The sequence below is a fragment of the Odontesthes bonariensis genome, chromosome 14 (genome assembly GCF_027942865.1).
Source record: "Odontesthes bonariensis isolate fOdoBon6 chromosome 14, fOdoBon6.hap1, whole genome shotgun sequence".
NCBI lineage: Eukaryota > Metazoa > Chordata > Actinopteri > Atheriniformes > Atherinopsidae > Odontesthes > Odontesthes bonariensis.
The window spans coordinates 7,002,902-7,018,297 of NC_134519.1; the positions used below are offsets into that span (position 1 = coordinate 7,002,902).

Sequence of the window (15,396 nt, forward strand, 5' to 3'; positions counted from 1 at the left end):
ACTAGGTGTGCATTTTCTCGTATTTGAGGCGTGGTTTACGAATGCCTAGAGCCGTTTATTGGGCGCTACGAATGTCTATCAAATGGCGTCTGGTTCTTCCCATGCTGCTTTGCGCGCGATTCATAGCCAATTGTATCACTTATGCCAGATGACGTATGTAGAGCGACAGAAATTCGACGAGGAAGAAGGCAATGAAATCTTTCAACGCCAAACGTTGCTCTTTTTTAAAAGCAAACGTTCTAAGCTACTTAAAACACTTTCTAAGGCTGCATCGAACGGTAACGTTGTGTCCGCTGCCATGTTGGATTAACACTCTACAAGCTTCGGTGTCGCGCATACACGTCGTCATCGTCTTGCTGCCCCCCCCCCCTCTGTGATTGGTTCCCTAACTCAGGCAAAAATAAGGGCGGTGGTTTCCAGGCTGCCTTTGCAGTGTGAATGAAATCGCACGCAAAGCAGCATGGGAATTCCCAGGCTAAGTTCTGCAGGCTTTTTGAGGGCCTTTTTAAATTTTTTTTTTAAAATAATGTCAATATATGTTGGTAATTTATGCAAATCCAATGTTCTCTGGAAATACATCTGTTGAAATGTTTATCCCAGCCTCCAAATAGGCTATAATCTATATCAGACACCCCCATTATCAGTGCGCATTGGTTTAGTCCACCCTCTGGCGGACTTTTGATTGTACATGCGCAATAAATTTCACTCACTTCATTATTAGGCATTAAACGCAGCAGCCGGCACAAGAAAGATGTCATCCAAAAAAAAAATAATCAGGCTTTCAGAAAAGAAAAGAAAGGCAAGAGAGACAGAGGAAAGAAAATGAAGGAAAACAACTGCTGACTGATTTCTTTCCCAAGAAAGGTGAGCCCAAATGTCAAAATTACAGCCTACAGTAACTGATTATCCCATTCCCATTCCGTTGCATACCACTGTGATGGCAGCCGAAGTCAAATAATTAAAAAATAATCTCTCATTTTGTTGACTACCACATAATTGTGATATAGAAGCCATTGTAGCGATATTGGGCATTTATATGTATCAAATATAAGGATTTATAAGACGTTCTCACTATCTCAATAAACCTTAAACCTCGAATGTAGGGCATCACCTTCGAATGAAGGAAAAACACAAAATCTTACGATCCTGGTATGTTAAATTAATCTTTCAATTAATAATCAGTCTCATATCTCGCTACTTTCGTGAAAGTTCTCGTTTGGTTGGACAGACATTACGTAAAGAAAGCATACGACACAATCTGTGATTATAACATATATATAGATATATGAACTATTTATTAAAATGATATGACCAAAGACATGAACCTTAAACAAACAGGAGATGCATTGAATATGGGTGATTATATAAAGACTTAGTGAATGGAAAATAAAAATTATGGGAATGGAGGGATACTGGATTTATTCAAATAGTTTAGGTTGGCTGACTATTTCAAGCTAAAGGCTGACATCTTGGATTCATTTATCATTCTAATAGTGAAGGTCTCGAGACATCCATAAAACCACTTTAAGGTGAAAAACGGGTCGGCCTTACTGTACTGAAGTTCTGTTTAGTCGGTTCGGAACACGGCAGGTAGTGGCCAGCGACTGAACTGCACTCTGGGTTCGCGGGCTCCGTGGTTTGACCAGAGAGCCTCTATTATGAGGAGAGGGAAAACTGGCGGCTATTTCCGGGTGGTACTGCAACCAAGGGGCGCCAACGAAGCAGTGCAGAGCACGCCGAACTCTATGGTGGTACTATGAAATCCACCTTAGATGCAGCCATTGCTTTTGATAGAAATTTTTACATTTTTTCATTTTAATTTTCCTAAAGGCAGGATAAATTATCCTTTCAAACGGCACTTGGTTTGATTTTTTGGACTCACTAGATTTGTTTAAAATACACATTTATTGTCAGTATTGCATCCCGAGTGATGTCACGCATGTGGCATCACTTTACGGCATGGTCAGTCCTAGCGCTGAGCTAGCAGAGAGGTGTTAGCTCAAATAGTTACAGATTTCAGCACAGCCCTTTTACATACTCTCTGACTAGCCTCTGGTTTAGCTTTGGTTGTTGTTAGCGGCACCAGGTTAGCACTCTGGCACAGTGGACGAGTGCCGTAAAGCAGCCGGTCGTAATCAGCCGTGCGTTCTTCAGATTCCGTTAGCTAGATGCTAGCAGAGACTGACTCGCAAATGCCAGACCTGTAAGAAAACAGAAAGCTATAACTCCCAGGTTATTGTACTTTCGATATAAATCCACATCCCTCTGTCAGAAATCACAGTATTATTTTCAGGTTTCAGCCGCTAGCGGGGACATTTTTTGAGTTATTAGCGCCAGCCCTATGGAAAATGGTCATTCTGCACTCGCTCGCCAGCGCCCCCAGAGAAAATCAACTGAACTGCAGCCAAATTTTTTTATAATGGGGCGAATAGGAAGTGGAACGGCTGTCTGTAAAAGGGCTGTGGTTTGACTCTCGGAGGCGGGGCGTGACGTAAGCTTACACTACTCTTTCAGCCAATGATATGCCTGAACTGTGGTGACGTCTGCCTGGGTGTCTGTGTAAGATGATCTGTTTTTATATGGGGATTTCTGGATAAAACAAAGAAACTCTTATTTCTCCATTACTCCGTCTCATAGAACATTTGTCTCGGTGATTCTGAAAACACCACAACTTGTTAAGATATGCAGATTCAAGATACAACATAGACTTGTGATATAAAGACATCAAGTAACACAACATGATACAGATGATCAAAATTCAGATGAATATCTGTAGAGTCGTGACATATGAATAGCGAACCACACAATGTTAATTTTCTGTTAACAATGGGGATACCAAACAAATGACAAATAGATACCGAAGGGACATCGTTAAAAGTTACATTGTTGCATATAACTGTCCGGTTTACTGGGTCCTTGGGGATTTAAATGTTCAACACTACAGACCACTAGGGGGCAATGTGGTTCCATAGGCGGGTTGGTCGTTTTCCCACAAGATTATTTCTCCGTCAATATTTAAGCCAGAATCGTACAAATTGTCTCTCTAGGCATCTTGTGATCAAGCTGGAAACCTGAAAGAACTTGTATAAGGTTATCAAACACATTTAATACAGTTTTAAGATTCTACTAAAAGTAAGTATTAGTACAGTCTTTTCAGTTCGTGTTTAGCCATCTGGTCCCCTATCTGGGGAAATGGGGTTTGAGTGTCAACTACGATTTATTGGTCCAGATAAGAGGGGTGAGTCTCCCACTTTTCCAACAGAAAGGTTCTTTGTTCATTTGAGCTTATTCCAATTTATGGCAAGTGTCTGTTGCTAGTTCCACTCCCCAAAAGCTTTCAAAGGGCCGAAGGTCGTTGTAACTTCGGCAGTTTTCTGTCTCTCTCTCCTTTGTGGAAAAAATGAAGATCTGGGTTTTATCCATATACATCTCCCACAGGAATGTTGGTATTTCAGAGGTTGAAGGCTTCTTAATCCAACACTGAGACTGCTACACCATATTTGTCTTAAATATATTTATTTTCATAGTAACTATTAGCCTATACAAGTGTCCCAAAAGGCTAACATAGGGTCGATGTTGGTTCAAATATTTGTCCAAACGTTAGCAAAGCTAATTTGTAAAATGAATCCCACTCAGTTTCAGAAAATGTCACAGAATGTGACGATGCCGCAGCAGCTGCAAGTGGCGTCAACTTGAGAGAAGGTGAGCCTATTTTAGCTAATGTAATCTTAAGCGGGCCTACGTTTCAGGGTGCCTCGACTTAAAAAGGTTGAGAAACACTGCTAAAAACAAAACAAATATGAATTATATTTATTTATACCTAGTGATGAAGTGATTTTAACATCTATAAATATGATACATTTCATTGTACTGTGAAAGATTAGGACATTTTATAATTTTAAAAAACTATGTCTGTCCTGTCATATCAAATAGATTGCATGCTTATATCTGTATGCTATCTGTAAGCAGAGCTACAAAGCATCCCCACTTCAATGTTGTAATGCTTTTTCTGTTGCAATGAGTAAATAAATGAAACAACAAAAAAAATGTGCACGTGCAATATTTGCTAAGGTATCAAGCAATGCAATCGCGGGGGGAGGGGGGGGTCCATGGTAGTGGTTGTTCCTGGGGCCCCAAATTTGGTGCTACGCCCCTGCCGAGAGGGGAAGGACCTCGAACGTCTGGCAGAAAACACCACAGACACATTCTGCCCGGCTGAACTCACATTTTGATATCAACTAACTTTTCTGGTTAATTTTCTGTAAATGTGAGCACAACAAACATTTTAAGGAGGAAACAAAAGTTGATTTTTAAGTGTGAAACAGTCAGAGAACTTTGATTTAATCGAGAATGTTACTGAAACCAGTTGATTTTTGTTTATTCAAACTGAGAAAAATACTGTACAAATACAGTAAAACCAAAAAAATGAAGCGTTTTGTTCATCGATCATCACGATGCCGGCGCTAAAACACACCCGCCACGATGGGGATGATGTCAGGGTCCGTCGGGCACTCTGAAACACAGAAAAGGCGCCAACATCCGGTTAAATCTGCTGCTTTCTTTTATGAGAATAATTAAAAGCCACCGTTTCTAATCAGAAAATTCCTTGGAAACAAATTATTGGAGAATTTTCTCCTTTTCTCTTCTGCTCTCATGGGGCAAAAGACACTTTTAGGCATATTTTAAAGGGAATTAAAAATTCAAAAAACAGGGTATGTTTAAAGAGACATTTCCTATGAAAGCAGAGTTTTGTGTGAGAGTTTGTCTGGTTTTTGGTCCGGCGTACCCAGCTTCTCCACCACAACGACCTCCTTGGTGTCGTTCCTGACGGCGTAGGTGAAGTAGAACCAGCAGTCGTTGGCGTCCCGCTCCTTGCAGTGGCTCAGAGGGTAGCTCTGGTCTGTGGGCTGGGGCAGCTTATCACGATCGGACACCTTGATCAGCTCGAAGTAGTTGCAGTCGCTGTCGCACGTGTCCTTCTTATCGCCCGCCTGGAACGCCCGACACTGCACACAATCCCTGAGGAGACACAGACGGCCCGCATCATTAAAAACAGCCCCATCCAATGCGCCAGCATCAGAATGAATTCAAACGGTCGGAAACAAATCAATTCGTCCCACGGAGGAGCGAGCGCGAGCTCCGAAGCTACCGAAGCATCCAGAACGCTGCTGCTGGAGTTTTAACCCGGACTAAGAGATCTGAACACATCACAGCAGCTTTAAAATCTTTACTCTGGCTTCCAGTCAGTCACAGAATAGATTTTAAAAGCCTGCTGATGGTTTACAATCTGTGATCTGTTCAGAGAATATAAAGCCAGCAGAGCTCTTAGATCCAAGGACTCAGGTCAGCTGGTCCAGTCCAGAGTCCAGACTAAACATGGAGAAGCAGCATTTAGCTGTTATGCTGCAAACAAGTGGAACAAACTGCCAGTGGAGATTAAACTTTCACCAAATGGAGACATTTTTAAATCCAGGTTAAAAACATTTCTGTTCTCATGTGTCTATGCATGAAATCTGCACGATATCTTTGAACTTATCTGGACCGTTGCTTGTTTTTAAATTAATTTTAATTATTTTATTTGTTTCTCTTTATATTCTTTTATGTATTTTTAATGTTTCTTCCACTCCCTGCTGCAATGCTTTTATTTTATGTGAAGCACTTTGAATTGTTTTGTACATGAAATGTGCTACAAATACATTTGATTTGATTTGATTTGATTTACCCGAGAATCAGACGCGTAGACGAGGCTGAGAAAACGCAGCAGCAGCAGCATCCAGGACACAAAATGCTCCAGTCTGAGCCATTAGATGCTGATAACGCCTCACGCTGTAGCTAAACAGGCTACTTTGCTAAAAACGACCTCTCTGTGAGACCTGGGAGTCCCTGAGTTAAAGTTAGTATCTTTTTAATCATTTTCACCACCGCCGACACAACTTTTATTTGACCAATTATGAAAATTTATCTAACATGTGCACTAATTTGACTGATTTCATATTCTATCCTTTATTTTACATCTTATAAAGTCAAATTGGTAAATCTAAACTGATGGATATCATCGAGCAAAACTAAATCCTGATTTATTCAGTGCTTTCCTCAGCTGCTTGAAGTCTCCGTTTCCCACTCAGGAACACACTGTAAAGACATGCTAACTCCTGAGTTTAAGGCTTGAGGTTTTTGTCCACATTAGGAAGGTTCCTCACTGGGTGAAAGGAGCCAGAAGTGTTGAAGTAGCGGCCGTGAGAAGAGCTGGTCAAAGTCTCTAAAATGTCAAGGAAAGGAGCCTTTTTTCGTCTCCTTTCACAGGAGGAAACAAAGCCGTGGATGATATATTTGATATAACCTCCTTTAAACGATAAAAGGTATTGTCCTTTTACTTGCATCCTTTCTGTGGTTTGTGGTGTTTTAGGGCCCAATAAAATAATATTACATGTAAGGAGGGAGACCTGGCTGACACCCCAGTTCTGTAATCCCGAAAATACCTGAGAGCAAACCGCCAAGAACTGGTTTCAACTGCAAAAACAGAGAAAATCTCCAGTGGAACTGGCAGAAGTGTCATAATTAATACAAAATGTGAAGCCAGCCTCCGAACCTCCAGATTTTATTTTAAATTTCAGACTCACTTGTGCTCTGCGCAGACGCCGGGGCAGGTGGGGCAGATCTCGCAGGTCGGGCCTTGGAATCTGGAGTCGGTACATTTGCAGGTGCCACAATCGCAGATCCCGCGGCCGTTACAGATCTGCCCGTTCGTGGCGAGGCAGCTGGAGCTGTCCAGCGAGCAGTCGCAGGCGCTGCCCGTGTAGCTGGCGTCGCAGATGCATTGCCTGCATTCGCACCGCCCGTGTCCTGGTGGAGCAGAGACAAGCGTTAGCAGAGAACCGGCGCCACCTCCGCGCTTCGACCCCGGCGTCCTCCTTCGGGCCTCACCTCCGCACAGCTTGTTGTTGGAGCGGTCGCAGTTGAAGTTGTCGCACTCGCAGTACTTGCCGCTGTAGACCTCGGCGGGGTTATCCCGCTTCTTGCACTCGCAGGTCCCGCAGACGCAGTCACCGTTGTTGCTACAGATATCCGTGTCGTTGTCTTTCCGGCAGTTGGCGTCCAGGTCCTCGGTGCCGACTTCGTCCTTGCTGCACTCGGTTCCTGTTTATTTTTGATCCGAAAACTCGCTTAATCGATGGTATAATCGATAGAATAACCTTTTGCCCAAATGCAAACGGTCTTCATCCTTAAAGGAGAAGTCCGGCCATTTTACAAACATATCCCATCTGTTGGAGACCCAGGGAAGTTTGCCAAAGGGAAAACCGCGAGAAATTTTCATGCCCGCTGCGCAAAGTTGTCCAATTGCGCTGATTTCCATGAAAGCGGGCTCTATCGGGCAAGCTTTTAACCTTTCCTGAGGCTCTTAACGTGTATCAAAATACTTTTGAGCGAATCGGCCGTGGTGTCAGTAGCAATACAATTCAACCCAGCTCGCCTGTGGAACACGGAAGCTGAGAGAGGTAGGTGCGCTGTTTTTGAAATCTCAAAATGTATAATGTCTGTGCTAGCTAATGGTATGGTTAGCCCCTGGGTTGAATTGTATTGCTACTGACACCACGGCAATTCGGTAAAAAGTATTTTGATACACGTTAAGAGCCTCAGGAAAGGTTAAACGCTTGCCCGATAGAGCCCGCTTTCATGGAAATCAGCGCAATTGGACAACTTTGCGCAGCGGGCATTAAAATTTCTCGCTGTTTTCCCTTTGGCAAACTTCCCTGGGTCTCCAACAGATGGGATATGTTTGTAAATGGCCAGAATTCTCCTTTAAGGGCAGTTGTAGATTTCCTAAAAACAGTAAATTTAAAAAGAAAACGGGGCCAAGGACGGAGCCCTGAGGAGCTCCAGATGTGAGCGGGGCTGCACGGTGCAACAGACTGTGATAAAAAAAATAAACCATTGAGCGCTCGCTCACCATTTGCTGTTGTTTTCCATTTGTTCACAAACTCAAACCAGCTTTTGGCCGTAAAACGCCGCCGCTCGGCCAGTTCAGAAAAGTGAGTCATGCTGGGGGAAAAGCTTCAGGCAGCTGACCAAGAGATGACTTCACCCAACTGTTAACTGCCAAGACAGCCGACGCAGTCAGCACGTTTTATACAAAGCCTAAACTACATATTTATTCATGGCTTTTCCAGAAAAGACAAGAAAACAAACTGCTGAGACTTTGGTGTTGTCCCTTCTTACCTTGCTGCGCCCAGCTGCCACAGAGGACCGCCGATAATGTTGCTAAAAGAAGAAAACGTAGATCCATCTGCAGGAGAAAAACAATGAAACACGTCACTGACGGGTAAAAGGAGATTTATGCCGTTTAATGTTTTTAAAAGAAGAACCTGCGCAGGTTTTATGAGCCAAGAAGGACAACAAACAATAAACAAGCCGTAATAAACAGGAAGGTATGTGCATGAGCACCCGGCTTATGTGTTCTGCTGTGGTTAGAGAGGTTTAACACGACAGAGCTCACACCTGAAGAGTAGGTGCGATAATCACATATGGCGCTTTTCCACCAGCTCGCAGTACCTGCAACCGGGTAGATTTTCCATATCACCTCAGCCCTGGTTCCAAGCGAGCCGAAGCATTACTAAAACGTGACGTCAGCCGACTGCCTTCCACTGATTGGCCGATGAGTGTCGTCACTTTTCAATACTGTTTTGTCTGGCGGCCAGGAGTCTTCTCTGGCCTTCTGTGCGACACAAAGCCACAGGGTGAGCAGCAACACCACGCTTCTCTGTTCGGCGTCTCACAGGTTCAGGAAAGCAGACTTCCTGCTGCGCTTACAGGCCTGTTTTACTCTCAGTCGGGCGATAATAAACTCCTTCACTGGGCGACCCACATGGTGACGACACATATGCCCCGAGCTCATGATACTTTGTCCCGAGCCGCTCCCGCTGAGGGCGTTTCTGTTCGCTCTTCTGATAAAAAACACACTCGGGCCTCAGTATTTTCAGACTTAAACCCAGACTGCGATCATGTTCACCTCCCGTTTGTCACCTTAACTGACGGAAAACAAACAAAAGTGTGCAAAAAAACGCAGCGTTTCTGCATCACGCTGCAGGAACTTTAAGCTGCAACAAGTGGAAATCCAGCTGTGAAAGCTGATGTGAGGAGTTCGTTCTCTGGAGGTTTAGATGTGAATCTTTGCTTCTTGTAAATCGCGACGGCGTTGGTGAAAAGCTGTGAATGATCTAGTTGTTGTAGAGCAGCATAGATCTCACATTTAGAGCCCAAACGATGACCAAAAAAGTGATTTTTGGACTCGTTCGGTTCGGTTTTCTTGCTGCTGGAGCAAGAGGGGGGGGGTGTGTCTTAAATGGAGGGAAAATGTTTTCTAACGGGTGGAGGCGTCAACTTAAAACAAAAAGGATCTCTCTGGGTCACAGAAGTCAGCTTTGAATGCCCTGTTTTCACTGAATTTCCAGACTTTGTTGTTATATTCATCAGTTTAAAAGCTGCATTGATACAGCCCTGTTGTGTTTGAATCCGCCGTGTGTTCAAAGTGGGCTCATAAACACTCGTATATGTGTCAGCTGATGGCATTTAAACTTTGTCCACCTACTGTAGAGATGGTGGAGACCTATTTGTCCTGCTCTCAGGGGCATCAAGCGATGGTTTCCTGATGTGAAAGTTTGGCAGAGCTGATGCAGAATGATCGTAGGGGTCTGATCAGGCCACAAGAGTTGACCAATCAGAGAAGATTCTGCTTTTAGTGGACACGGCCTTGTTTTAACAGATAAAGGCTGAGTTCGAAACCGCATACTTCTACTACTCATACTAACTTTTTGAGTTGGTGTGATAGTTTGAGTAAGCGAGAAGTTCCCGGATGCATACTAGATTCTCTGAAATGTTGGGTATGCATCATGAGGTTACTACTCATACTCAAACTACCCAAGATGCAACGTAACGTGACGTCGCAGATCGTCATTTCCTGTCAAAACGGCAGTTTCAAGCTAGCTACAACGAGGGTAGGTTCACTTCCTGTTTTCAAAACAAAAGCACCAATTGTATCGTAATGGCTTTCCCCATGATAAAAGGCAACGGGTATTTTATTTTGTGAAAATAACCAGAAGTGCGTTGCTCACTGCGGCTAGCTTTAGTAGCGCCGAATTTGTGGGAACAAAATTGTAAACAGCCGGTATTTTGTCAGGTTTTCAACACGTTGGGGATCTAAACGACTACTTTCTCACCTGAAAATGTTTCAAATGTTGCTAAAGTTTACAGAGTTTAGAGCTTAAGGGAAATCGGCTTCTTTTTTTTTTTTAGAAATTGATTTTATACACTGTTTTTCAAATTCAGTCTGATTTTTATGCTCATGTATCTTTTCCCCTTTATAGTTTCACATGCTAACAACATTTTCTGGATGTATTCTCATCAGAAATGCTCCGTTGTTGCACAGAAACGTTCCCACAATCCTAACAAGTGCTGAGGGTTGAGTTTCAGCTCGACATCTCACTAGTGACGCTCATTGGTCTCTCTTATTTGTATCTAACATGACTCCTACACTCGAACCCTCACAGGTTAAACTTGTTGCTACAGTCCCACATCGATAGCTGGCTGACTGGAAGCAGACGAGCCGCTCCGGCTCTTATAAACAGACGATGAATCGCATCAAATATTTTGACGTTGACTTTCGGCGCCACAAACGCAAAGCATGCACCGTCCCCGTCTTCTCCAGCCTGACCATACAAAGCCACAGTTTACTCTTCCTGTGTCTGTGAGCGCTTATAAATGGATAAAGTGTCACAGTGTGAAGAAGAGAAGAAACACACCCAGATAACTTTAGGCTTTAGAGGTAGTTTACCATGAAAAATCCACCTTTTTTGTCCTAATTAAACCATTGATTACTCTGTGACTGCACCTGGCTGCCCTTTATTACCACTGGGAGAGTCATTTTTCACCTCTGAATGGGGGGAAAACCAACAACTTTTATGTTTATTTATGTGATAAGTGGCGTTTCTGAGGCTTTGGTAATCCACTGAGCCATCGAGCAGATGAGCCGGCGGTGCTTTTGGACCCGTTTCTCTTTGTTTGCCTTCTTTCGTTCTGTTTTCACAGTTTTGAGCAACAGTTTGACCACAGTCTGTGTTGGATTAGGGCTCCTCGCTGGTTGTGTTGGCAGCTATCGGCTCTCATCAGCTGCGGCGCTGACGGGCTTTCATGTCTGCAGAACCTGTAAAGTTGGACGCTCAGACCCTGATTAAGGTTGAAAAGCGTTAATGCTTTAAAACCAAAGAGGAAGTCTGACTCTGTTGGACATTTTCTACTCATGTGATCATTTTAAAGCAAAGATACTCATTGCGCGGCTCGCACTCTCATAGTAGCTTATAACAATATGGTAACAATAACAATACATTTTTTTCAAATAACACACAGCGAATACTGCACAGTATTAAGTATTTTTATTAAGTTTGCGTTTTTGTAGTATGAAGTATTTTCATTAAGTATTAATTAATTTTCGATCTTGGCTGAACATCAGCTGAGTTACTGAGTTATTCCGAATAGCTTAGTACAAGCGCTAATGGACCCTGGCAGTATCTCCAAAATTACCACACTAAAATCACATGCCATGACACCAAACTTCTACAGTAGTACAAATATGGTCTGTACTCACAAAACGATGCATTTGGAAGTTTGAAAATAGTCCAGGAGTTTATTATTATCAACACAAGCCTGATAGCTTCTCTGCTGCTAAAGCTGCGTCGACGTCACTTCAGGGAGCTTCAAAGTAAGATGAGGCCTGATCTACTACTGTAGACAACAAAGCAAGGCTGCTCAATTTCTCCATTGATAAAATAAATCCACAACTCTACAACATAAAAATAAAAAAAAAATCATGTAGAATATAGCATATACTTTGTTGTCTACAGTAGTAGATCAACCCTCATCTTACTTTGAAGCTCCCAGATCAAGGAAGTGACGTCGACGCAGCTTTAGCCCATCTGAATGTTTTTGGATGCTGCCGGTGATTTATAATTTTTGGGCATAGAGCTACGGTGTAAATCAAGGGCAAATACTAATGAGTACGTCTATTCTAAGGTAAAGTCCACACACGTAGACTTGATAGGCCCGCCAAACACTGCCGGAACGATAAGAACGAGCGATATTTTACGTTCCGAACCGGTTCAGGAACGATATGTTGGTGGCGGAACGCAAGAACGAAAACGTTAAACATGCCTGAACCGTTCGGAACGGAACGATTGAAAAATAATTTAGTTTTCAAGCCCTGCTTCTGCCGCAGCTTCAGCTTGGCTCTCGGTCATTTCAATCATCCTCACCACCAGTTTTGTCTTCCCTTATATCACTACTACTCTGCTCTCACCACTTGAACTTGACACCACTGCTGGCTGCATTAGTGAGGAGCTGCGCGCTTAACTTGCTTGTGGATCAGTTAGGCGGCGTAACGAATAGGTCCATGTTCGCCCCCTGGTTGTTGGCGGAGTACTGGTTAAATGCTTGCATGCTGGAGTATAATGCAACTGAACCCGCATTAAGAAAATAAATGTAAAAAAAACCCCACGATTTTCATTTTTCATAATCGTCGTGGCCAAAATCGCGATTTTGATTAAAATTCGATTAATTGTGCAGCCCTATACTTCAGTACAAGACGTTTCGGATACTTTAAGACTTTAACTCAAGTAACATTTCAGTCAGTGACTTAGACTTTTACCAAGGTCATATTTTGGAGGGGTACCTATACTTTTACTTGAGTGTGAGATTTCAGTACTTTATACAACACTGATTACAGGACTACACAAACTGCTAAACAACTCACAACCTGAGCTGTCAAACATTTCTCTACAAGTTATCACTGGTTCTTGTTTGTTTAACACTGAAAACACACAAAAACTGGACCTGAAAATGAGAAAAAAAACATTAAAAGTCCTCCAACTTATCCCAAAGTCAATATAAACCACTGGGAGAGCTTCAGGGTGTGAAAATGCTGTAGAAAAGACCCAATAAAAATCACTTTGAGAGCAGTACGTTTCTACAAATCTACGTAATAAACACCTAAATGGATCTGTTCAAACCAAAATCAAATCAAATTTATTTGTAGCACATTTCCTGTACAAACAATTCAATGTGCTTTAAAATATAACATAAAATAAAGGCATTGCAGCAGGGAGTGGAAGAAGCATTAAAAATACATAAAAGAATATAAAGAGAAACAAATAAAATCATTAAATTAATTTAAAAACAAGCAACAGTCCAGATAAGTTCAAAGATATCGTGCAGATTTCATGCATAGACACATGAGAACAGAAATGTCTTTAACCTGGATTTAAAAATGTCTCCATTTGGTGAAAGTTTAATCTCCACTGGCAGTTTGTTAAAGGTTAAGTGGTGGTTTTTATGCTTTAAATGCAGGGTTAACGTGATTAAAAGTGACCCAGAAACCATTTTTCTTCCTTTAACCACCCATTCTGCCCCTGTTTAAGCACTCAAAGCGCCTACTTTTGGCCTGCTTTCCGCAAAAAAAATCCACATTTTTATTCCATATGAGGCCTCCTTCGGGTTGAAAAAAGCCCCACACCCAAAGTTTACCCCTGGAAAAAGCCAATGTTCTGGGGCTTACATTGTTTTCAGGCAGGCTGGTTAAATGCGACCAAAAATACAGGTTAAAATAACACAACTCACCTTAAGATGACGCCTTAATTCCCTTTCTGTGGATTTAGAGTAACATTAGCAGCGAAAAAGTCCTCTTTTTAACGGGATAAAAACGGTTGCTGGGGCCAAATCTGTCCAAGTACCCCTGACTGCAGACCGCAGATCGGGGGCGGGGCTCAACGCTGACTCCTTTGCAGGCGCCATCTGGTGGCGGAGACCATGCAGCACATTCACAAACAGCAAGCAGCACCGAGTTGCCTAAAATAAGGAAACAGTTATAACTATATATATATATATGAAACAATTATAATAATATATATTAGATTGATAATTATATATATATATAACAATTGTAATTATTTGTAAATAATTTGTACATTTTGTAAATAATAATACAGTCACTTTACACTTTTACACTTTACAAGCATTTTTTTTGCACCAAACTTGCAGTTACTTGTAGCATTTTTAGTATTGTCTTTGTTGTCCCAGCTGTTCTTTGTTGTTGCTGTTTGTCTGCACTGAAAACTTCTCGAGAAACGTTATTTCATTGCACTGTGCACTGTGTATATGGCTGGAATGACAATAAACCCTCTTGAATCTTGAATCTAGATAATTATATATATATATAACAATTGTAATTATTTGATAGATAATTATATATTAAACTATTATAATTATATATATTATACCAATCAACTATCTGCAGACTGTGATCAGCTGATTATCTGAGTCAAGTCTGGTGTACTGTTGCCTGTTTGGGACGAAAACCTGCAGCTAGTGATGGCAAAATGAAGCTTTTTGAAGCATTGTGTCATAAAGTGGTTCACTACCCGAAGCTTCATTCAATTCCCTTGGGTTACATCAACTAGCAGTAGTGATTGTTGCACCAAATGAAGCGAATGTGATGCATCTCTTCTGTATATAATAACACTATAATAACACTTATGTATATGTGTTGTACACATGTGTGTTTAGTACCTCATTAAAGATTCTGAGTAATTTATCCATGAAACAATAATAATTTAAAAACAATGTGAAATTTTTTGGTTTGTCATTCATATTTTCTGTGTGCTTGGTGCAATATAGAGGGTGCTTGTGTTACTTCGGGTGTTTTTATTCAAGAAAATTAGTTTTTGCACAGTAGAAGGGCTCAAACGGTTTCTTTTTTTTTAAAGACAATTTCTCCAGTGAGGTTGCAGCATGCTTTGAAGCTTCGGTGTTGGAGGTAACATCACCACCTGCAGCCACATGGCCCTTTGTGGAATGGTTTGGACATGCCTGCTTTCTCTGGCGAAGACAAACTGGCACAAAACAAAGGGGAATGCAGAATGCATATATGCGTTTAAGGAGGTGGGGGACAGGTGGAAACAATCAGGGCAGGGAAGACAATTAGACTAGCAGGGGAAGACAAGAGGAAGGGGCATTTGTTCCCATTTCTTTAGCTGCATGTGTGAAAAACAGCAAAGATAACACAGTGTGACAGACAGAAAACAGGATTTCTGCAGCAACAAGGTGATTCCCAAAGAGCTGTTAGCTGAAAACTTGGCATATCTCAGCATGGTGTGCAGTGTGTCCTTAAAACATTTGAGGAAACTGGACAAGTGGAGGACAAAAGAAGAAGTGTCAGGCCTAAAGAACTATCTACAGCAGATGAACAGGATCTGAAAGTGATGTCCTTAAGAAAGAGGAAAAAATTCATCTGGCTCTGCGTTCTCCATCTTTCTCCAATGCCTGAGTTTGTTGTTGTTGTTGGTGGTGAAGAGG

At 42.0% G+C, this 15,396-nt stretch overlaps 1 protein-coding gene across 1 annotated transcript; it reads right to left on the reverse strand.

Moving 5' to 3' along the window:
- Positions 1-1,261: 1,261 nt before the first annotated feature.
- On the reverse strand, positions 1,262-13,797 carry LOC142398638 (integrin beta-1-like). The gene is made up of 6 exons (XM_075482716.1): positions 13,663-13,797; positions 8,218-8,284; positions 6,925-7,137; positions 6,621-6,843; positions 4,787-5,019; positions 1,262-4,513 (listed from the first exon to the last, which is right to left on the reverse strand). The coding sequence occupies exons 2-6, from the start codon at positions 8,282-8,284 to the stop codon at positions 4,464-4,466; spliced, it is 786 nt and encodes a 261-aa protein (XP_075338831.1). The 5' UTR covers positions 13,663-13,797; the 3' UTR covers positions 1,262-4,463.
- Positions 13,798-15,396: the final 1,599 nt, after the last annotated feature.

What these genes read in the sequence shown, in the direction of transcription:
- LOC142398638 (XM_075482716.1), bottom strand. Translation starts at nt 8,284, where the DNA reads ATGGATCTACGTTTTCTTCTTTTAGCAACATTATCGGCGGTCCTCTGT. An exon ending in TGGCAGCTGGGCGCAGCAAG is followed by an intron (nt 7,138 to 8,217) that starts GTAAGAAGGGAC and finishes AAAAATAAACAG; the next exon opens with GAACCGAGTGCAGCAAGGAC. An exon ending in CGTTGTGGTGGAGAAGCTGG is followed by an intron (nt 4,514 to 4,786) that starts GTACGCCGGACC and finishes TCTGTGTTTCAG; the next exon opens with AGTGCCCGACGGACCCTGAC.